Genomic DNA, 21,518 nt, shown 5'->3' on the forward strand with positions numbered 1-21,518 from the left:
AGTGTGACCTGAGTCAGTATTTGTCACTTCCTCCCATCTAAGACCCCACAGGAGGGAAGCATGCTGTTACTTTGCATATTATTGGAAAGGGGAAAATGTCATAGATCCTAAGACTACCCGCAATGAGATGCCAAATGTGAAGCTGAGACCACAGAAATATGGAGGTGCTTGGTTAAACGAGGAAATATGCAGAACTCTCTGTACTTGAAGGTCAGCCCATTCAAGTGCTGACTGTGCAGTGTCGTTCACCTCACACAGCCTTCTGGGAGGACGCCAGGACCGTCCTCGGAGACCACCCAGCCTCCCAGTGTCCCCTTGTGTGGTGCAGACAGATGGGAGAGGCAGGGCTTCTTAAAATTATGGATGCTTCTTTATTTACCAAAGGTGCTGCCTAGGGGCTGGTTCTGCCAGCCAGGCCTGTGGACAGCCATGGGCGGGGGATCCCAGCTCAGTCTTGGTGGGCAAGGCTGGGGCAGCCTTGCTGTGGGGCAGTGTTCCCTCGTGGGGCCCACAGGGGGCTCCTGCCTAGCGGCAGCAGGGTAACCAATAGGTGATGGCACTGCTGTCTCAGGAAGGCACTTTCAGCTTCGGTGTCCCCAGGAAGAACTGCAGGACGCGGTCGGCCAGGAGTGCCAGGCAGAAGTCGAGGATTAGGACCTGGGCGATGACTAGTTTGAACTGCAGGGCAGGGAGTGATGGTTAGCTGGGTGCCCCCAGATGCTCCCAGTTTGAGTCCTGGGGCCACATCCACAGGGCCACTCACCTCTACTGGGATGTCCACGAGGCCAAACTGGCTGTTGAAGTCAGGTGAGGAACCAAGGAGCAGGCCCACGATGGCCAGGAGCGACACGGCCAGGCTCCACACCAGAGGCCTGTTCTCAGGCAGGCTCTCCATAAAGGGCGGGCCCTGTGGGGACAGACAGACGGATGGCTGTGTGGTGTGGGGGCTGGGCAAAACCTGCTGGGACTGGGGCGGGGCAGGGGCTGACCTTGTAGTTGATGGCGAACGTGGCCATCTGCATGGCCATGGCCATGATGTACACGGTGCTGTTGACCAGGCTCGGCTCGAACTCCTTGTACAGGTCCACAAACGGCTCCTGCCTACAGGGGCGTCAGGGCCGCTCTGTGACTCCTGCTGCCTCTGCGCGGAGCCCGGGCTCTGCCTGGCCCCGGCTGTCCCAGGCTGACATCTATAAGTGCACCCTCCAACCATCTCCCACCTCCCACCACAGGGACACTGCCTCCTCTGGGTGCTCCCTGCACCCCCTGCCGGGGCAGCACTCACTTCTCAGGGCTCCGGGCCTGGGCCTCCCGGTACAGGTAGACGAGACTCAGGAAGTGCACGCAGAACTGGAGCAGGACCGTGAGGATGGTGTACAGGTTGAAGATATTGGGCAGGGGCCGCTCTCGAGACAGGGTCTTGAGGGGCTGCAGCGGTGGGGGTGTGTGAGAGGAGACAGATGGGTGTTCAAGCCCAGAGTGCCGTGGGCCACCCACCAACCCTGCCTTCTGCAGGCCAGGCGCAGGGCGGTCACCACATCCTGAGGTCACGGGTTGGCACCGGCCCCCAGAACCCTGCTCGCTTGTGGCCAGTGCTAGGGCCCATGTTGTGCCCCTCGAAAGAGCCTCAGTGGGCACCTGCCCTGCCTCCCGGCCCCCATCTGTAATGGGCAGACAACAGCTCCCATCCTGAGGGCTGCTGGGAGGAAGAAACAGACACACGGGGGCACCTCTCACAGCCTGCTCTGGCTGGCCCAAGCGTCCCTGGCCACGAAGCCACGAAACCTCTCAGCATCTCCAGGATGCCGTGGCTCAGAGAGGCAGAGGGGGCCCTTGGCTGGGGTGGGAGCCACTGCTTTGCCTGGGGTCCCAGCCCACCTTGGAGCGGGAGATGAAAAGGAAGCAGCCAGCCAGCAGCAGCCCCTGCAGCGTGGCTTGGAAATCGCTGAACTTGACGCCCTCCAGGTAGAGGACGCTCTGACTGTACGCTAGGATGAGGGCATTGAGCGCCAGGATCTTGAACATCTGCAGCGTGGTCACGAGCGTGCAGCGGCCCTGCTTGATCACGTGGCAGACTGTGTGGACAGGGGTGGGGGAGGTAGGCGTGGGCATGGGTGCCATGCAGGGTGGGCGGGGAGCCACGGGGGGCGGTGGCACTCACTGCACTGAATGGACGACAGCTTGGACGTGAAGGGCGCCGCGATGCTGGCGTCCCCCAGCTTCACGATGGGCATGCTGTCATCCTCCAGGTCCCGCAGCACCTGGCTCAGGCGGTCCTGTGGGGCGGCCGCCGGGGGTGAGATCTCGCCACAGGGGGGGTGCCGGTGGCCCCCCCTCCCAAGACTCACCCTCTGGGAGATGAGTTGCTCGTCCGGGGGCGAGAGCCCCGACCTTTGCTTAGCAGCCCTGGAGGGGGCCCTGCCACCGCTGGTGCTCAGGATGGGGCTGTCCCGGGGGCGCCGCCTGCGCTCGACGGCCCGCTCGGGGGCATTGGCCAGGAGTGCCACACCTGGGGGTGGTGTATGTCAGGATCCAGGGGGTCAGGTGGCATGAGGCCAGATCGGGGTGCCCGCCCGACATCAAGGCAGTGCCACAGGCCTGAGCCAGACCTCCCCAAGAAGCACCTCAGAGAGCACCTATCTGACTTTCTACAAATTACTTAAAAACAAAAACCTATAGGCAGATAACAATGGGTCAAAATCCAGTTTTGAATGGGTCAAACACTAATTTCCGAAGTTTATTGCCAAGGATCCCAGGAGGTAAATAATACTTGATAAAGATTGCAGTCGATAAATAAAGCCAACAAATGTGTTCCATCAACACAGACCGAAAGCTGTGAACCACCGGCAAAGGCTTCAACCCCAGCAGTGCGTCCCCACGTGTCCCATCTTTCTCTGGTCAGAGGGCCCGAGCAAACCAAGTCGCATTTGCCCTGCGTTTGCCCCCCGAGCCTCCCGCAGCCCCAGCCACACTGTCCCTCACAGATCCGTGTCCCTTCTGACCTGGTAGATGTTTGCATTCCTAACCCTATTGACCCCGCCCACCCCCCACACCGCCTCCTCATGCTTGGTGACACGTCCCTGATGCCGAGCCCAAGTTGGCAGAACAGTGAAGGAACAGCCCTTGCCCATGGGGCTTACCCACATCAGCGTGCTTCAGGGCACCCACGTCATTGGTGCCGTCCCCACACATGAGGGTCACGTAGCCCAGCTCCTTCAGGCTGGTGATGACAAACTCCTATGTGGGTGGAGAAGGGCCAAGTAAGGGCTGTGTGCCACCCCACGGCTCTGCCCGCCTGTCACCCCGGCACCTACCTTCTGTTTGGGGGCCACGCGGGCGAACACCTGCACGTGGGGGATGAGGCGCAGCAGCTGCTGGGGGTCCTCGGCCTGCAGGTAGGCCAGGCCATCGCCTGTGAGGCACAGCGCATGCTCCAGGGCCAGTGCCTTCGGGGAGCCCTGGACCAGGGGCAGCACGATGCTGCCATCGATGGAGCACCACTCACAAGGCTGACCTGCAGGGCCAGTGTCCAGGGTCAGTGACGGGGCTCAGCTGCCCGGGCAGAGCCCCTCCCGCGGACCTCACATGCCTGGTCCCAGTCTCTCCTCTCTGGACACCTTCTTGATCCCCATCCTTCCTTACACCTCCATAACCTCATCCGCACCTCCCTGCGCTCTGGACTCCTGGGTCCCCCACAGAGGTCATCCACAGAACCCTCCAAAACAGATGGGGAGCCCAGAACCCAGGGCCTGAGCCACTCTCCTGAGACCACACGAAGGGGTCAGATTCAAACCCAGGCATATCCTCAGCCTGTTACTTAATTAGCCCTACCCCTGCAGCCTGCCTGAGACCCCCTTCTCCCAGGGCCGGAGCACTGCAAGTCACTTCCTCCCGCCAGACACTTGCTATCCATTTCCTCTTTCCAGCTGGCAGGCCCACTAGCCCTCCCGGGACTGGATGGCTCACCCTGGACTGTCTCGGCTGGGCAGGAAACCAACGTCCAGCCAGCTTTCGTTGTTCTTCTGTTAGAGCAGCTACGCTTGCCAGTCAACAGACCTAACAGCCACCTGCCTACAACCCCTGGGCTCTGATAGAGCTGGATGGAGCCCTGGCCCAGCAGTGCAGACTGAGAGAAAGGCTGGGAGGTTCCAGAAGCTGCCCTGGCTGGGCACTACCAACACCCTCCCCTGGCCCGTAGCCCCGTGATATCCCTGGTTATATGTTGCCAGGCCCTGCACTGGGTACCATCCTTTGGCACCTCACAGACCCCATCCCACCAGCCAGAAGGTGCCCGCGATGGATTTGCCCTTGATTGATCCAACTCTGGGGCACCACTTGGCAGCAAACTGAGGGACCAGTTTTTGGCCACTCAGGAGTGGTCCATGTCTGGAGTCAGGCCTGGGTTTAAATGCTTAGGCACAGTAATATCACGTGACCTGGTGGGGGGTGGGTTCACTTCTGTTTCAATGTCTATAAAGCAGGGTCCCTATGTGGCATGGGAATGGCAAGCCCTCCTGTGCAGGGCGGAGGGCGGTGGCAATGTACACTAAGCCCTCTGCCCAGGGCCTGGCCACGCCGAGGACCAGCACCAGCAGTCCCTGAGCTTGGGAGGGGGGCACATGCTGTGCACAGGCAGCTTGCCAGGCCCAAGGTGGGCATGACAATATGAAATGTGGGCTGATGTGACTACAGTCAATTGCCTTGAGCTTGGCAGCCATCCTTCATCCAGGAGCCAGTGACAGAAACATGGTATGGAGCTCCTTGACCACATGGCCCAAGGAGCAGGGCTGTGACCCACAGGCCCACGTCACACTGCTGCCACCATCACAGGTACTCGATGAACTGAGCATGCTCACTCAGGTCGGCATGTGGAGAGCCACCAGGACAGGAGCTGTTCTTGGACTCACAGTCCCCGACCCCCCGCCACTCGGGCTCTCACCTTGCTCTGTGGGGGGCTGCAGAATTAGCGTGTGTGCCTTCTCAATGAAGTGTAGCTCCTGGGCCACGTGGCAGGCAGTGAGAGGGTTGTCACCTGTGATCATGATCACCTGGGGAGGGGGTGGAGGCTCAGGGGGGCAGAATTCTAGCCCGGAGACCCGGTGACTGAATTCCCTCTAACAAAGGCCACAGAGGAAGGTCCTGCCTCACACTGGGGACTGGGCTTCCAGGGCCACAATCTGCCCACCCAGGGGTGTTTCATGAAAACGACACGTGGATGTGTGTCTTCCTGAGAACACCCATACCTTTTCTTTGCAGTATAAACTACGAACCTTGGTGTGGACCTTCTTGGCTTGGTAAGTGCCCAGGAGGCTGTGTCCGGGGTGGGGGGAACCCCACACTCCAGCCTCCCAGCTTAGAGCTGGCGAGGCCTACTAAATGCCAGGCGAGGACTAACCACGTCACCACCCTCTCTCCCAGAATGCTCACTTATCTACCACCCCCTACATTGCATCCTGAGTCTCAAACTAAAGAATACCAACCACCAGGACATACAGATCAAAGCCATGGGACAGACAGATGTGGCCTGTCTGGGTATTGCCGCCATGTCTCCTGACCCAGCCTCAGCCTCAACCTCCCAGGGATGCTGGAGGCCCAAGGATGCACTGTGAGAAGGGCAGGCCTGGGTCCCAGAGCACCTCAGGCCCAGCAGCATGAATGCCCAAGCTGTAGTGGAGCTTGGCCCAAATCCACGGCATCCACTGCTGAAACCCGGACACCCACACCCACTTGCTGCCGAGGGTGTAAGTGTCCTCTGCTATCACATTCCCCACCGGTAAGGAGGAGCTGAGACCCACTGGCCCACCGGCCCACCGCCCAAGGGGCCCGGGGTGGAGAGGTCCAGCAGCCGTACCCGGTGGGAGGCGTTCTGAATCTCCCGGATCACAGCCTTGGAATCAGCCTTGAGTGGGCAGGAGACCACGATGAAGCCGACGAACTTGAGGTTGCACTCCAAGGCCTCCCGCTTGACCTCCCGGGCCTGGGTGGACATGGGGATACCCTCATGACCGGTCCCTCCTCAGTTTCCCAAGGGTGGGTGGGTAGGTCAGAAGAAGGCCGTATCCTCCCTTATGGCACAGGGGCTTGACAATAGGTGGGTGGTCCCCGCCCGATGGGTGCTTGTACTCCCTGGTGTGGACATGGCACATCGCAGAGACCTTGTGCCTTGGCTCCTGTCATTAAAGTCAGGGATTCTCCTTTGTTAACTACCTAGCACGCACTCATCCTCACACACGTCACAGCAGAAACCAAAAAATCCCCACTCCTGTGGAACTCGTCTACCAGAAGAAGTGTGCAATAAAGAGAAATCAGGATCAGAGTGCTGAATGCGATGAGAGAAATGAAGGCAGAGGAACAGGGCAGACAGGGTCAGGGGTGAGGTCGAGCAGGAGCGGCTCGGAGGGGATGTGACGAGGTGTGCATGCCGGAAGGATCCCTTGGTCTCTTCTCCTTCACTGGGTGCAGCCTGCATGAGGGCCAAGGTGGAAGCAGGTGAAGGAGCAACGTTGGCAGTGAAGGTGGGAGGAGCTGATGAGATGTGGGGCTTGACCCAGAGCTGCGGACCTCCCAAACCAGTCAGTGACCAGCTGGCTGGGCTGGGAACTGCTCCCGCCTGTCTGAGACGTCTCCTGACGTCCCCCAAGGGTGGGTGAGGCCCCGTGGGTGTGGGTGTAGGAGGCTGGGCCGAAGCGACCCTGGGCTCCAGCATGAGAGAGTCCCATGTGGGCAGGGCACCCAGCGGAGGAGAAGGGACTGAGGACTGTGTGCCACCTGGAGCCTCCAAAGGGAGAGGCTGGGGAGGAGGAAGAGGAAATCAGGTTTGCTCACGGTGGCACTGTGGCGACACAGGGTGATGCAGATGGGGGGCTGACAGGAGGGGAGCCCGGGCCCTTACCTGCTGGTGAGTGAGGTGCCCCAGCTCCTTGTACCCCAGAGCCAGGACACGGGCTCCTTCCCGGGAAATCTCCGTGTGGATATGGTGATAGTTGGGTGGGCACTGGGCGAACTGTGGGGAACGCAGGGGCGTCACCGACTGCCTCACGCCAACCTCTCCCCCAAACCCCAAGGCTGGGCCTGGCTCACCATAGAGTGCAGGGTTTCAGGGGCCCCCTTCACAGCCGCGATGTAGCAGAGGTCGGTGGAGCCCAGCTTCTCGTAGGAGGCGAGCACGGACATTCGCTTTAGGGCACTGGCAAAATGAAAGCGCTGGTGAATTTTCAGCCCCTGAGTTTTAATACTTCGGGGGAATACTTTCTCATCTGGAAACAAATAAGTACGAGTCCTGAGGGCCTTCGCTCCAAAGAGGCAGCAAGGCCCCCGCCTACCCCTCCTCGCTCCCCCCACCTCCAGAACCAGGGCCTGCGGGGGTTCATGGCTTCAGGGGGTCAGAGCTGGGAGACCTGGGCTTGGAGGACCCCGCCCCGTAGCTTTAGGTGGGGTGGGTCCAACTGAGAAGAACCCCAGAGTGTGGCCTGCCCCAGGTCAGAGGTGCCTGTGTCCACCCACCAGCCCGAGTTGGACACAGTCTCTCAGGGGTCTGGCTTGCCTGCCCGGGGCTGAGAGCTGGCAGTGTGTCTGCACTGCGTCCGAAGTTCCAGCCCCTCACCTTTGGTCAGTGTCCAGTCCACAGCTGTCAGCATGGCCTTCTCGAGGGGGTCACCCACCAGGGTGCCGTCGTCCAGCTGCATGAGGGAGTGGCATGATGCCAGGGCCCGGTGCGTTTCTATGGGGATGTTGGACACGGGGGTCACCTCCTTCCCGTCTCTGCAAGGATGGGAAACAACTGGTTACAGAGTGGAGGGACCCCTGGGAAGTGCCAGCTAGAATAAGGGATGGGCCCCCATACTTCATGCCAGTCACTGTGGGGGCCATGGGGTGTCCATGTGTCCCTCGTGACACCTGCGCCTATCTCATGGATGCCCCTAGAGGTCACGTGGCTGCTCGGAGCCCAAGGTGACTCTCATGTCACTGTCACTCACGCCAAGACTGCAGAGGGAGCTCCCTGGGTCAGTAGTTGGGCCTCTGACAGGCCCTCACTTTGGGGGCTTGGGAGGGGCAGCAGTTCGTCTCTGGAGCTCCCAGAAAGCCCGCTACTGGCTTAGGTGCCTCGTGGCCCAGGCCTCCACACTCACCTGAGCCCGGCCACGCCGCGCACCACCAGGCTGTCGCTGGTCAAGGTCCCTGTTTTGTCAAAGCAGCACACCTCCACCTTGCCAGCAAAGGGGATCCGGAAGGGCTCCGTACAGTACATGTCTGGAAGACAGAGCCAAGGTCAGGGGTCCTGCCGCCAGGCCCCACCACTCGGTGCCCTGGCCCTGCCCCAGGCACTCACAGAGCTTGGCCAGGGCGATTAGGGAGGTATTGACGGCCAGAGACAGCTCGATGGGCAGCTCAGGGGGCACGACTGACGTGAGGATCAGTGTGCATTCCAGAAATAGCTTGTAGCGGTTGCGGCTGGGGTCCTTGGTGCCTGCGGAGACAGGGCCTGCCAGCCTGGCGCAGTGGGCACAAGACCCAGCAGACAGGTGGGGGGGGGGCATGGCGCTTACCTTCCACCCACACATAGGCAGCTGCTGCGATGGCAAAGACCAGGAGAAAGAGGATGAAGACAAACGTCTCCAGGTTGTTCGCAGTCACTCTCTTGACTCCGAAGAGGATCGTGCGCAGCAGCTTACCCTGGAGGGACCGACACGGGGCCTTTCCTAAGCGGGGCAGTGGGGGTGGCAGCCTCCTCTGCCTGAGGGCGTCAGGGCCACATACTCCCGCAGCTCACAGGGAGCACCTGCCCTGGGCCCACCAGTGAGTCCTGCAGCTGATGACGCTGAAACCACATGGCTACATGGGCAGCTGCAATTCAGCCAAGAGCCATGGAGACCAACGGCTGAGGCCTGGGCGCTGGGGAAGGACGTGGCTGAGGTGGGCGCATGAGCTCCTGGAAGGAGGTCTGGCCATCACCTCTACCAGGCCGTCCTCCTGCTGCTTTACTGAGTTTATGAGCTCCATTCTATTCACGACCCCAAAGCACATGGTAACAGCTGGTCTGCTGTCTGCTCCCCACCGGTTCCCTCAGTTGGGGAGAGTGGGCCTGGTCTGGGGCTGACATCCCCACGGCCCCTGGCCCAGGACTGGCCATCAGAGAGAGCCCGTGGGGTGCACGTTTTGGGGTCTGACAGGGCTGCCGTCTTGAGTGTCCATTACCTGTCCTGGGGCCCACCCTCCCAGAGCCAGGCAAGGCGCCACACCTGGGACGTGTTGAATCCAGTCCTCAGGACATAAGCGACACACCCACTGTCGACCGCTGTGGAGAAAAGCAGAGCCAGTGTTGTTTTGGTCTGTTCCTCTGAACTCCCCCACGGCCACGCAGACGTGGAGGGGGTGGGGTGGGGCCAGGACACCCCCAGACACCCCCAAGGCACCTACGCTTCAGGCCCGTGGTGGCCTTCTGTGGGGGGATGTGCTGCACCACCTTGGTGCCCCCAAAGATGACATGGAGCCGCGAGTCGGCCTGCAGGTCCAGCACCCGGTTGGGGCTGAGGTCTTCGATGGGCTCCTGGGGAGGAGGAGCGGACAGTGAAGCTGACGGCCGGGCCCCTCGGCCTCCTTCTCCAAGCCTCTGGACACCTGGAGCCTGGGCCTGCAGGGGCCAGCCTGCTCCTCACAGGGCTCCTCGCCAGGCCCAGCACATCTCACAGGGACACAGGCCCCACCTGGTCGTCTCTGCACCTGCACATGCGTCCTCGCCCTGTAACCAGGCCTCTCCCAGGAACCATACCTTCCCCGTTGCCCTCAGTCCATGTCCGTCTGCTACCTCAGGGCACCTAGACGTCCCAATGCTGTGAAACTCTCGTCTTCTCTTCCACTACCAGCCACCTTCCCTCCGTCTGGGGCACCGACCCCGGGAGGAGACCTGGCAGCTCAGTCCAGATGCCGCCCCCACTCTGCCTCCTCCCAACTCCTGGGTCGGGGCTCCTCCGAGCATGGGTCAGCAATGCGCCCGAGTGGACGGCCCTGCCGCGCACCTTCATCTGTGGCACCGACTCCCCTGTGAGCATGGCCTCGTCCACGATGCAGCGGCCCCGCAGCAGCAGCACGTCGCATGGCACCAAGTTCTCCTGTGGCGAGCGGCCTGCGGGACAGGGCCAGAGGGTCAAGGAGAAGCCACGGCGGGGCTGCCACCCAGATGGAGCAGAATGGGCCTCACCGATGGAGACGATGTCCCCGGGAACAATCTCGTCGCTGGCAATGGGCCTCCACTTGCGGCTTCGGTAGACCTGGGTGGGGTGGGGTGTGGTCAGCTTTGGGAACGTGCCTGTACCGGGCCCCGCGAGACTGTAGGGACCCTGCTGACCTCACCTGGATCGTGTGCGGCTTGTTGCCCATCTTCCGGATCTCAGACATGTTTCGCATCTGCTGCTGCACCAGAGACGCCTCGAAGGCCACCAGCATGGACAGCGTGAAGACGCTGTAGTACCAGTACTCATCCAGGCACCAGAGCCCCACGCAGAACACCTGTCCCCAGGAATGCAATGAGGATGCCTGCTGTACCGAGGGCTGTTCCACCCAGGGACTCTGACACGCGGGGACAGGGAGGTTTCGGGGTTTGGAATTGGACGCAGGTCGCTGTGGCTGTGAAAGCCCTAAAGAATGGGGTGGGGAGAAGGGCCAGAGCTGCTGTTTTACCTGGAACACAAAGAAGGGTGCTGTGGCTCTCTCCTTGAAGAGCTCTGAGAAGTCAGGCACCACCATCTCAGCCCTGCAAGAAACCAGACCCCAGGCCCTATTCATGGGGGGAGGCCTTGCGGGGGGTATTGGGCCCCACCGATACCTCTTCCTGGGCCTCCCCAGGAAATGAGAAGCCCTGGTAAGCTTCCAGACAAGACACTCCATCCAACTATGGCTCTCCTCGTCCCCGAGGCACCAGGGCAGGCAGACTGACTGCTGCGGCCCTCTACTCTGCAGAACCCAGATGAAGCTTCTGAAGTAGCAACAGGTCCTTCAGGCAGCTGCCCCCAAGTGGGGCTGGTGAGGGATGAGAACTCCTCATCTGGTTGGGTGATAAGGCAAGTGGAGAAGGAACATCTGACTGGGACGAGAGCCCTGAAAGAGGCCCGGCAGCCCGATGCCAAGAAGCCCCACTGGGCCTGCAATATGGTGCCTGAGCCTCACCCCACTCTGGAGAGGGGAGGTCTGGAGCCAGGATTTTCCAAAAACTCCCCGAATCAATGCCTCGGAATGTGAGGAGCAGGGCCTGTCCTGCAGCACTGTATACAGTGGGCGCCCTCTGACCAGAGGACCAGCCAGGTCAACTAGGGCCGTCCTCGTTCTGCCCTTGAACCGGAGGGATGTCCTGGACGGGGGATGTGAGAGAAAGAAACCACAGTGGTCCCACTCTGTATTGCACTGGGTGCCTTTACGTGAGCAACAATGGGGTGAGAGGGGATGTCCCAGGCTGCCACTGTGGCTGGCCTGGGGGTTGGGGATCGGGAAACATTTCTTACAAATCTTCCTATTGGATTGACAGTTGTGGTACACCATTAAGTCAGGAAAGAATTCCCTAGAGATTCTGAGTGTTTTCAGGTCTCCTGTCACGATGGCCAGGACGGGGGCTCTACCCTCTCCCAGACACATGTCAGCACTGGCAGTTTTGGTGAAGATTAAAGGTGCAAGTGCACATAGAGCACCTGCTTCTACCTGGCACAAAGAAGAGCTACTCTGATCAATGACGTCTTTTTTATCACCATTCTTTAAGTGCCAGGATGTGTATGAGGAGAGTGGCAAGAAACTACATTTAAAGAATTCAAAATGAAGAGGCGGCTTACAAAAACAAAGGTGAACAGTCAGTTCTTGCAGGCCGTAGGCCAAGCTCCCCAGGAAGACCTCCTGGCCGTGAGCCCTCAAGGGCTTCTGTCAGCAGGCCAGTTCAGGGGAAACTGCACTAGAGCACATTTCTCAAAGGGTGCCACCTTCACCTGGGATGTTTCATGGAAAAGGTGGACTCCTCCATCCCACTTCTCAGGCCCCTGGACTCAGGAGTGCGAAGGGGCAGAAACGGGAAAGGGGCTACTGGCTGGGACAGGTACACGGCCTGTGACTACAGGTAGAGAGGCCCAGCCCTGTCAGCAGGGACCACGCACGAGGATGTCAGGACTCACTTGTTGCTCCCAAACTTCTTCTCAGCTGCTCGGATCTCTGAGTCCTCCTGGAACCCTCTGTTGCTCTGGTAGTAAGAGAAGGAGTTTCCCACAGGAAAGGCCACGGGGAGGAAGCGTTTCTTCTCCAGGGCGTCATAGGAATACTTGATCTTCTGGAATTCGAAGGACAGCACCTCCTGCCCACCTTCGTCCTGCAGGAGAAGGTGTGTTTGTGGCAGAGGCCCCTAACCTGGGGGTGTCAGCGCCTGGGAATCCCACCCAAGCCCTGAGTTGGGCGTCTGGCAGGTGGTCCCTACCTCATCACGGTGCAGGGCCACGAGCTCAGTGGAGCCATTGTTGGGGGTTGGCACTACCTTCACGAAGGTTGCTTTGCTGAGGTCGTACTCCTGCGAGAGGCAAAGCAATGCCGCTGAGCCCTTCTCAACCCCACAGCCCCCACTGGGCTCCGGGTGTTGGATCGGCCACTCCCCAGTCTGTCACTGGGACAAGGGACACCATCAAGTCATTCCTTTGGTCCCGTGTCATAAAGTCAGGGCCTCAGACAGCATCCAATGCCCAGGGCTCCGTTGACAGGCGACATGAACTCAAAGAGGAAGAACACTGTCCAGCACGAGGTGCACCCTTGATCCATGTGAGCCAAGCCCTGGCACAGCCCACCTGGCCTGCAGCTGCTTGGCTTCCTACCCCCACCCCATTACTACTCTCGCTGTGTCCTCCCGCAAGGAGGACGCATGAGGCTGAAGGCTTGTCCTTGCCTCAGCTAAGTGGCTTGGCATGTGCTGTTCTCTGTGCCTAGAACACAGTAAAACAGGCCTTTACTCAAATGTCATCTCAGGAGGCCACCTCTGGATACCCCAGGTAAAGCTCCCTCATGACGTTTCTATCCTCATCCCTATTCTCTATTTTATTTTTTTAATTTTTTAAAAATTAGTTTCAGGTGTACAAAGCAACACAGCAGACATTTAAAGCCCTCATAAAGTGATAACCCACCCCCAAGCCACTACCCCTCTGACATCTTCTATAGCTGTTACAATACCATCGACTATCTTCCCTATGTTGTGCTCCACATCCCATGACTATATACACCTATGTATTTAGTTATAGGTGCCATTCAGTATTATTCTACTTCAGCTTCAGGTGTATAGTGCATTGGTCAGGCATCTACACACCTATGACGTGATCCCCCTGGTAAGTCCAGTGCCCGTCTGGCTCCTTACATGGTCTTTACAACACTGTTGATTATATTTCCCATACGGTATTAACTACCAATTTGTATTTCTTAACACCTTCACTTTTTTCACCTGCCCCCCACCCCATTCCCATCTATCACCCTGACAGATCTAGTACCTCTCTGGCACTATACCTACTTATTGCAATATTTTTGACTATATTCCTTATGCTATACCCTACATCTCCATGACTACTGTATAACAACCAATCTATTCTTCTTAATCCCTTCCCCTTTCACACGTCCTCAACCCCCCTCCCATCTTAAAGAAGTCCCTCTAAGAGTCCTTATATTACTGGTTTGGTGGTGATGAACTCCTTCAGCTTTTTCTTGTCTGGGAAGCTCCTTATCTATCCTTCAATTCTAAACGATAGCTTTGCTGGGTAGAGTAATAACCTTGGTTATATGTTGTTGCTTTTCATCACTTAGAATATTTCCTGCCACTCCCTTCTTGCCTGCAAAGTTTCTGTTGAGAAATCAGCTGCCAGTCTTATGGGGGCTCCCTGTAGGTAACTAACTGCTTTTCTCTTGCTGCTTTTAAGATTCCCTCTTTGTATTTAACCTTTGGCACTTTAATTATGATGTGTCTTGGTATTGGCCTCTTTGGGTTTATCTTGTTTGGGACACTCTGTGCTTCCTGGGCTTGTAGGTCCATTTCCTTCACTAGGTTAGGGAAGTTTTCTGTCATTATTTCTTCAAATAGGTGTTCAATTCCTTGCTCTCTCTTCTCCTTCTGGTACCCCTGTAATGCGAATGTTGGTACACTTGATATTGATATTGTCTCAGAGGCCCCTTAAACTCTCAATTTTTTGGCTTTTTTCTTTTTACAGTTCTGGTTGGGTGTTTTTTGCTACCTTATCTTCTACAATGCTAGTTGGATCCTCTACTTCATCTAATCTACTATTGATTCCCTGTAATATATTCTTCATTTCCTTTGTTGTATCATTTATTTCTGACTGGTTCTTTATCATGTTTTCCATCTCCATTTTTATGAGATCACTGAGCATTCTTATAACCAGTGTTTGGAACTCTGCGTCTGATAGATTGCTTATCTCCGTTTTGCTTAGTTCTTTTTCTGGAGCTTTGTTCTGTTCTTTCATTTGGGACGTTTCTTTGACTTCCCATTTTGGCTGCCTCCCTGTGTTTGTTTCTATGTATTAGATAGGACTGCTATGTCTTCTGGTCTTAGTAGAGTGGCCTTATGTAGTAGGTGTGTTGTGGGGTTCAGTGGCGCAGTCTTTCTCGTCACCTGAGCCATGTGCTCCAGGTACGTCCCCTGTGTGGGTTTTGTGTGCCCTCCTCTTATAGGGAGCCTTGGATGATAATTACATGTCAATGTGAGGGACTTGCCCTTGGGCTCAGTTTGTAAGGACTGGCCTGGACTACAGTAGAAGGGTTGTTGTGCCAGGGCTGATCCTACAGAGCAGGATCTGCCTCGGTGGGACTCCGGTGCCTGCCCAATTCACCCCTTGGGTGTGTTGTTGTACTTGGAGAACACTAGGAGATGCTCCAGCTCCTTTTGAAGCTGGCCACTGGGGGGCGCCATCCCCAGGACCACCTTGGAGGGGATTTGCTGTAGGTCTATTTCAGCCACAGCCTGTGCCCCACCTAGGGCCACCTAGTGGGAGCCAGAAAGAAATCCGCAGATGTCTGCCGCCCGAGCTGTGCTTGGAAGCGCCTTTGAGAATTCTCTCTTTAGTGTTGATTGCAAAGTATGAGTTCTATCTCCCCCACTAACTCCATGAAGGCAATGGGCTTTGTCTGTTTTGTTCACTGCTGTTTCCTCAGTATCTAAGACAATGGAGGCATCGAATGGAGCTCAATTAACACTCTTCAGTCATGAGTGCATCCACCCCACTGCTGCTATGCTAGACCAAACACTGCATATGTAATTGAGGGCAAGGCACATACGTGTGTATGTGTATGCGTGTGTCACAGTGGTGATCCTGAAAAACAAGGTCCTGCCCCTCAGAGAGCTCATGCACAATGGAAACAGGCAGAAAATAATGACATAACATTACGAACTCTGGTAACGTCATGGGAAAAAAGTGCAAAGTGCTACACAGGGCTAGCCCCATACACAGTGCTTTGCAGATGTTATCTATTTCTTCTCACAATGGCACCCTGAGGTAAGTGTTACGGTTCTCACTTGACACAAGGGGAAACTGAAACCCAGAGAGCAGAAGAACTGGCATCTGAGATGTCTAATGCAAACCCAGAACTGCCTGTCCTAACCCCACAGCTGCTTAGCTCCTCCTTGCTCTCCATCCCTGGAAAGGAAATTAAGTCACATTTTTAAGCTTTGGACTAAAAGGCAGCTGGAAGATTGGGGGGCGGTGTCATACTCCCCCTAACTCCCTTCTATTTTTCTGTCCCTCGTTGAGGTCTTTCATTGTACTGACTTGAATCCACCAAGCCCAGAAGTTTGAGCTTCAATTGAGTTCAATTTCACCCCTGGAATAAGGCTTGTTAGGATAGGGAGATTTCACTCTCAGAAGAGAAGGATTCAGTTCAGATTTGGAGTCAAAGATGGGGACTCCTGTCTCTTTCTGCAGCCACTGCTGTAGTTCCTTTTCCCTTTTCTTTCAGCTGACACAAACCTGGGATCAAAGTGGAGGCTGACCTCAGTGGCCATGGCTCCAAACCAGCCAGTGTTATCTGAGGGATGCCCAGAGGGCCGCAGTAGCACAATTACGGATATCACCTGCTGAGCCAGGACAGCTCTCATCCAGATTTGGGTCCAAGGGTCACATCCTGACAGCAGTCCTCACCATCATCACCCTCATCTTGCAGATGGACATAAAGAGACTGCAAGCAGTTAAGTCACTTGCTCACAAATAGCTCCTGCTCCTCAATGCAGTGATTAACTGCATTTCAAGCTCATTTTGGTCACAGTACTGGAGGACTCTGAGCACTGGACAGCAGGAATGATGTTCAGTTTTCAAAGCTTCACAGACAGGAAAATCCACCCCGCAGGTGTAGCCTCACGCTTTGAAAACCAAGGTGGGAGAGAGACCTCAAGGAAGGTAAGACCGTTTCCAGGAGAAACAATAGAACACTCGCTAGGATGGGAGCAAGCATTAACTAGCCCTGTCACACAGTAACACATGCAACGTCCTGCTCTAAACTTTTTATAGGTATTACCTTATGGAATCTACCCACACCGGAGAGGAATTCCAGAGAAGGGAAGTAACCTGCACCAGGATCGCATAACGAGTCGGAGTGGGACTAGAATCATGCCAGCGCTAAAGGGTGCAGTGCGCCCCTGGGGACCCAGGTCAGCAGGAGAGGCCCGGACCGGGTATCGACAAGAACGCCGCGCCTAGGACCCGCGGCGAGGCCCGACCGTGTGGGAGTCGGGTTCGTGCCTGTGCACTTACCGGGGTGCAGGTGAGCGCGCAATGAGCATGCACCGACCAATGCCCCGAGAGGACGGTGAGCGCGTGCGCGAGGCAGATAGTGGCGAGCACGAGCAGTGCGGCCTCGGGGATCTGCGCCCAGCTGCTGCCCCAGCCCCAGCAGCCGGTGGCCGCGGCGCCCAGCCAGGCCGGGTAGAGCAGCCCAGCGAACGGCAGCACCGTGAGACGCCGCAGCAGCGCCAGCCGCCGGTATGGCCACACGGCGGCGACCAGCTCGTCGCCGCTCGCTATGAGCGCCGGCCCGGCGGCAAGGAGCGTGCGCGGCTGCGGCCCCGGTTTGGGCTGCCCGCCGGGCCGAGCCCCGCAATGCCGGGCCCCGGAAGGCACCGCGTTGCCCACAGCCACCGCCGCCGCCATCTTTCCCAGCGCCGCGCTCGCTTCCGGGCAGAGGCCCCGCCTCACTTCCGATGTTTTACATCCGGTGAACCCTGAGCGCTGCCACAGCGGCGGGGAGTGAAAAAGAGCCAGGACCACGTAGGGGGCTGGAAGTGGCTACTCAGGGTGTCGCCATGACAGGATTGGCCGGAAGGAGAGTCAGGGCGCCGCCATGACAGAGCGGGTCTGAAAGCGCTTCGGCGCCTCCCTGCCCTGCCACGCCGGACTGAGACCGGAAAACACGCGGCAAGGCGGGCTGGGCGCCACTTTGACAACCTGAGCCGGAAGCGGCTGGCCCTCCTCCGTGACTGCACAGGCACCGGCCTGTCTGGGTCACCAGGGGCAAAGCCAGGACACAGCGGAAGCGGGACCAGTCGGTGACAAGCCCGCGTTCAGAGAAGCGGGCCTCGTCGCGCTGACGGGTGGGATTTATTATGAGTGTCCCAGGTTAGTCTCCGGGGGCGGGCTAGGTCCCTCCTGTGGAGTCCTGGGCGGGACTGGGGCAGGGTTAGAGAGCCAACACAGAACACAGCCAAGCTGCACGAGAGCTATCATGTAACAGATAATTAAACACACACAAAGTTACTACTTTAACATAAAAACATGAAAAATTGGTGTTTGTTTGAAATGCTATCTTATTCTGTATTTACTTTCCTGTTACATAAATGCCGTTATTTGAACAAAACCACAATAGAAGTGCTTTAACAGTGACAATAGTAATCAACAGTAGGATTAATTAAGCAGTATGTGGGAGAAAAAAGTATAGCAATATTTTTGTAATATTTCTTTGTGTCCTCTGATACAGCAATTTATTTGAACAACTTTCTAAACTCCGTTGGCTATTTAAATTTCTAGGCTATATTGTGGCATATTCTTAAGATACGAGTACATAAGTGTAAGACTTTGTAAAAGGAGAACTTAAATGCAGTAGGACTTAGACAATATTTAATAAAAATGTATTTAATAAAATATAACTGACATTAATTTCTGGACAGTTACACACTAGGATATTTTAACTCAGTTCTCTTTTCTAATAATACTTCTCTGAAGGAACTGCATCCTTTTCTTTTATCTAGTGATAAAACTAAGCGGTCAAAGGTGACATCACTTGGACTTGCGTCCATTCTCTTAATCAAGCTCACAATTACTCTGATTCTCTGATACCCTCTCAGCTAAAGCCTTTCAGCATATATTTTATTTACCAGCAACAACAGACTTTTTGATTTTCAGGAATTCGTTTCTAACTCTCTCAAACAGGTTTGTTTTGTAAACCAGCTATTTGTCAACCAGCTCTTTGCATTTGTAAAATAATTATATGCTGCTAGCTGTGTCCAAAATGTTCATTATTTTTGAACACTCGCAAGCACATTGGATGTCATCGTAAATGAAACCTCCCTTTCTCAGGGAGAATGGTTTTAAAGCATAGAGGTAATTTGAAGTTGTGAAATCAAAATTGGATTCCAAATAGTTACATATTGAGGTAAGAAACAGACTGTACTATTTAATTTGAGTGTCCTTTACCGATGACATCTTGAATTCTGAAGCAGTCTTATTTCCAAAAATGAGTTATTTTTTTCGCTGTATGAGTTTTTGGCATAACACTGAACAACTTACGGGGCAGTCAGTTCTTCCTCGTCTGGGCTCCTCATGGCCTCTTCAAAGATCATCAAAGAGTTTTGGAGAAACAACATGTATATTTCTGTTTTACTATAATTGTTTTCTCATTTGAATTTTCAGTGCAGTTCCAAATTAGAGAAGGCAAAAGGCAGAATTGACTGTCAGTAAATTATGATGTAGACAAGAAAACCTGCCATGTATATTTAAAACAAAATTGATCCCAAGTAAAGCACTTCAACAAATTAAAAATAAACATGGAAAAACTACAATTAGTGTACTGTGCTCTATTTTCAAGCAGGATCAAGGAATTAAAATGTCTTACTGAGTTTTCTCTGGAAAATACTTTCCCACAAACATTTGAAAATGTTATGATTTTGATTTCAATGTTTTTACATCCAGAATCAAAATATTTTGAGTGATTGAAGTTTCTGAGGTAAAAAGGACTGGGTTAGAATAGCAGGGTTACAATGGAGGGTAAAACTAGCAAGGCCAAATTACATTTTGTTATTTTTAATGTATTAGATTGAGACCTATTTAAGTGATTCCTGTGATTAAATTTTTGTTGGTATATTATGCTGAATTACCAATAACTGCCATTATTTCATCAACATACCACTATATATTATTCCAAATAACAGTGCTGGGTGGGTGTTCAGGTTGGCAAGAGACTGCACTTCATGTAGTCATTCAGGAACCCAGAGTTTTTTATCATGTGCCTTCTCCATTCCTAGGATTTCACCCCTATCTGCATTCGTCAGCAGAAGTGGGGAGAGTGTGGAGAAATGCATGTTGGGAGGATTTCACAGGCCAGGTCTGCAGTGGACCATGTCAATTCCTTTCTTCTTCCATTGGCAATGCATGGTCATAGGGCCACAAGGGAGGCCGGGGGATGCAGTCCAGCCATGAGCCCCAAGAGGGTAGAATTGATTTTGATGGATAGCTAAAGTTCTCTGCAACAGTGAGGAAGTCATTCAGATTTACAGTGTTTTTCAAATCATTATTATTTACTATATGCCAAGTGCTGTACCAAGGGCTGGGCTGAGATTTGATTGAGCAATATCTTGGTCTGGGAGAAGCTCTACATCTGAAAAAGGAGATAGGATATAATAGGAAGTGCCTGCCATGCTAGGAGAAAGCAATGGAGTGGAATGCTCTGGAAGTTCAGTAACGAATTCTAGATTTGGGAGCTGCCTGGAGATGACTGCAAGAGAACTCCACTTCCAGAGATAAACAAAATATGGTTGGTGGCGGAAGATAGCAGCAGGAAGGATAGAAGCAGGGCATTTATACACCAATGTACCAGTTACTAGAAGGAATACTATACAGCAATGAAAAGCACATTTTCTGAAAATATATAGGGAGGGAATAATTGTTTATGCTGAGTGAAAAAGTGACCATGAATATAGAGTGATCCTTTTTGAAAAACTATCAATTTAGATGAAATTTTACAAGATAGGCTGAGTTGTGATTTTCCAATTTTCTAAAACATTTTATTTTTCATATTATCGGATGGATTACATGAATATTCTTTGGTTTGATATACTAAGTTTTAAAAACCAGACACGTGGGCTAAGTTATTCCTAACACTTTTTCCCTCTTTTCTATCCTGGAACCCAGTACCTGACTTGGGTGCTCAATAAGTACTCCCTGAAATACCGCACTTGGGAACTGGCCTATTTTTTTTTTCCACAGTGAGAAATGGCAAGACAATTACTTCCACTGGAATGCACCCCAGAACATTACATCTGCAGAATTTATTTTGGGCTAACAGCAAGTCTGGGAAGATGGCTCACTTGTTTGGTGTTGGCTGCTATTGCTGACAGCCTCGAGTCCTGCAGCACTCATGCCATTTCTCACTTAGCTACCAGAGGGCCGTGTGTGTGTGTGTGTGTGTGTGTGTGTGTGTGAATGACTTTGCTCCTCCTCCTAGCTAGCCTTCTTAAGAACATGTTTTATAATGTTAGAGAATGTCTTTAAGGAATGTTTATTTGCTTTTCTTCTTCGATTTGATTTGGAAGATAATGAAAATCCACTACAAATGCCAAATATAAGATGATCCACCGACAGGAAGATGTCTCTTGTGACACATACAGACAATATAAAATTATGTGTCTGACCCCCGACTGTGTTCACCTCCATCCTTCCCCTTTCCCTCCATCCATGTATAAATATTTTTCTTTGTTAAATATCTTCTGACATTAGATGTGATATATTAGATGTATATGTCAATCATATTACCCCTTTTTTGTGATACGACTCTTTGGGTAGCAAGATATTTGTCAATCATGTTGCCCCTGCTTTGTGCTATAAGACTCTGGAAATGTCGCTGAAACCCTGGGATACTTGGTGAAGGTAAAGTGCAGGAGATCCCAGTGGAATCTGTCCAAGTAGGAGATCTGTTCAGCACAGCCAATGTCGGGTCCACACTGGCTACTATCCTGAAAGCTCTGAGTCTGCTTTCCCCTGAGGCACTTTGCTGAAATCTTCTGTATCCTAAAAGAGCCTCAGGGTCAGAATAGTGAAAAATGGTATCATTATTGTGGGGGAGAGACAAGGTTATGGTTTTAATCAACTGACACTCGGCCTACAACTGGTCTTCACTCTGTATGATAGTTTGATCGTTGCTCAGCCATCTGAGAGCAGAGTCCACACCTTGGTTCTGTGTATATTACAGGTCCCTCGCCTAGCACCTGACAATGAGAATGTGTCCAATACCGCTGGATGAATAAA

General features: G+C 54.2%; 1 protein-coding gene across 2 annotated transcripts; it reads right to left on the reverse strand.

The window, feature by feature from the left end:
* Nucleotides 1–351: 351 nt before the first annotated feature.
* Nucleotides 352–18,957, reverse strand: ATP13A1 (ATPase 13A1). 2 transcript variants are annotated; one of them, XM_033134624.1, is made up of 26 exons: nt 16,758–17,157; nt 12,446–12,535; nt 12,150–12,340; nt 10,678–10,750; nt 10,351–10,506; nt 10,199–10,268; nt 10,017–10,123; nt 9,418–9,547; nt 9,240–9,295; nt 8,547–8,673; nt 8,330–8,467; nt 8,130–8,250; nt 7,604–7,761; nt 7,081–7,256; nt 6,893–7,003; nt 5,852–5,977; nt 4,940–5,048; nt 3,315–3,514; nt 3,141–3,237; nt 2,349–2,509; nt 2,162–2,276; nt 1,879–2,075; nt 1,286–1,428; nt 990–1,101; nt 764–907; nt 352–678 (listed from the first exon to the last, which is right to left on the reverse strand). In XM_033134624.1, exons 1-26 carry the CDS (start codon nt 17,151–17,153, stop codon nt 568–570), a joined length of 3,615 nt encoding a protein of 1,204 aa, XP_032990515.1. In that variant the 5' UTR covers nt 17,154–17,157; the 3' UTR covers nt 352–567. The 2 variants fall into 2 exon arrangements, with proteins under 2 accessions (XP_032990515.1, XP_032990514.1); XM_033134623.1 differs by having other exon boundaries at nt 2,162–2,509; nt 16,758–18,957.
* Between the last annotated feature and the right edge of the window lie 2,561 nt (nt 18,958–21,518).

The sequence above is a fragment of the Rhinolophus ferrumequinum genome, chromosome 18 (genome assembly GCF_004115265.2).
Source record: "Rhinolophus ferrumequinum isolate MPI-CBG mRhiFer1 chromosome 18, mRhiFer1_v1.p, whole genome shotgun sequence".
Lineage (NCBI taxonomy): Eukaryota > Metazoa > Chordata > Mammalia > Chiroptera > Rhinolophidae > Rhinolophus > Rhinolophus ferrumequinum.

Bases quoted from the DNA above. Each gene is read 5' to 3' on its own strand.
- ATP13A1 (XM_033134623.1), bottom strand. From the start codon at position 17,153: ATGGCGGCGGCGGTGGCTGTGGGCAACGCGGTGCCTTCCGGGGCCCGG. The intron at 12,536-16,757 runs GTAAGTGCACAG...TGCCTCTCGCAG, and splicing joins GCGCGCTCACCTGCACCCCG to GAGTACGACCTCAGCAAAGC. The intron at 3,515-4,939 runs GTGAGAGCCCGA...CTGGCCCTGCAG, and splicing joins GCAGCCCCCCACAGAGCAAG to GTCAGCCTTGTGAGTGGTGC.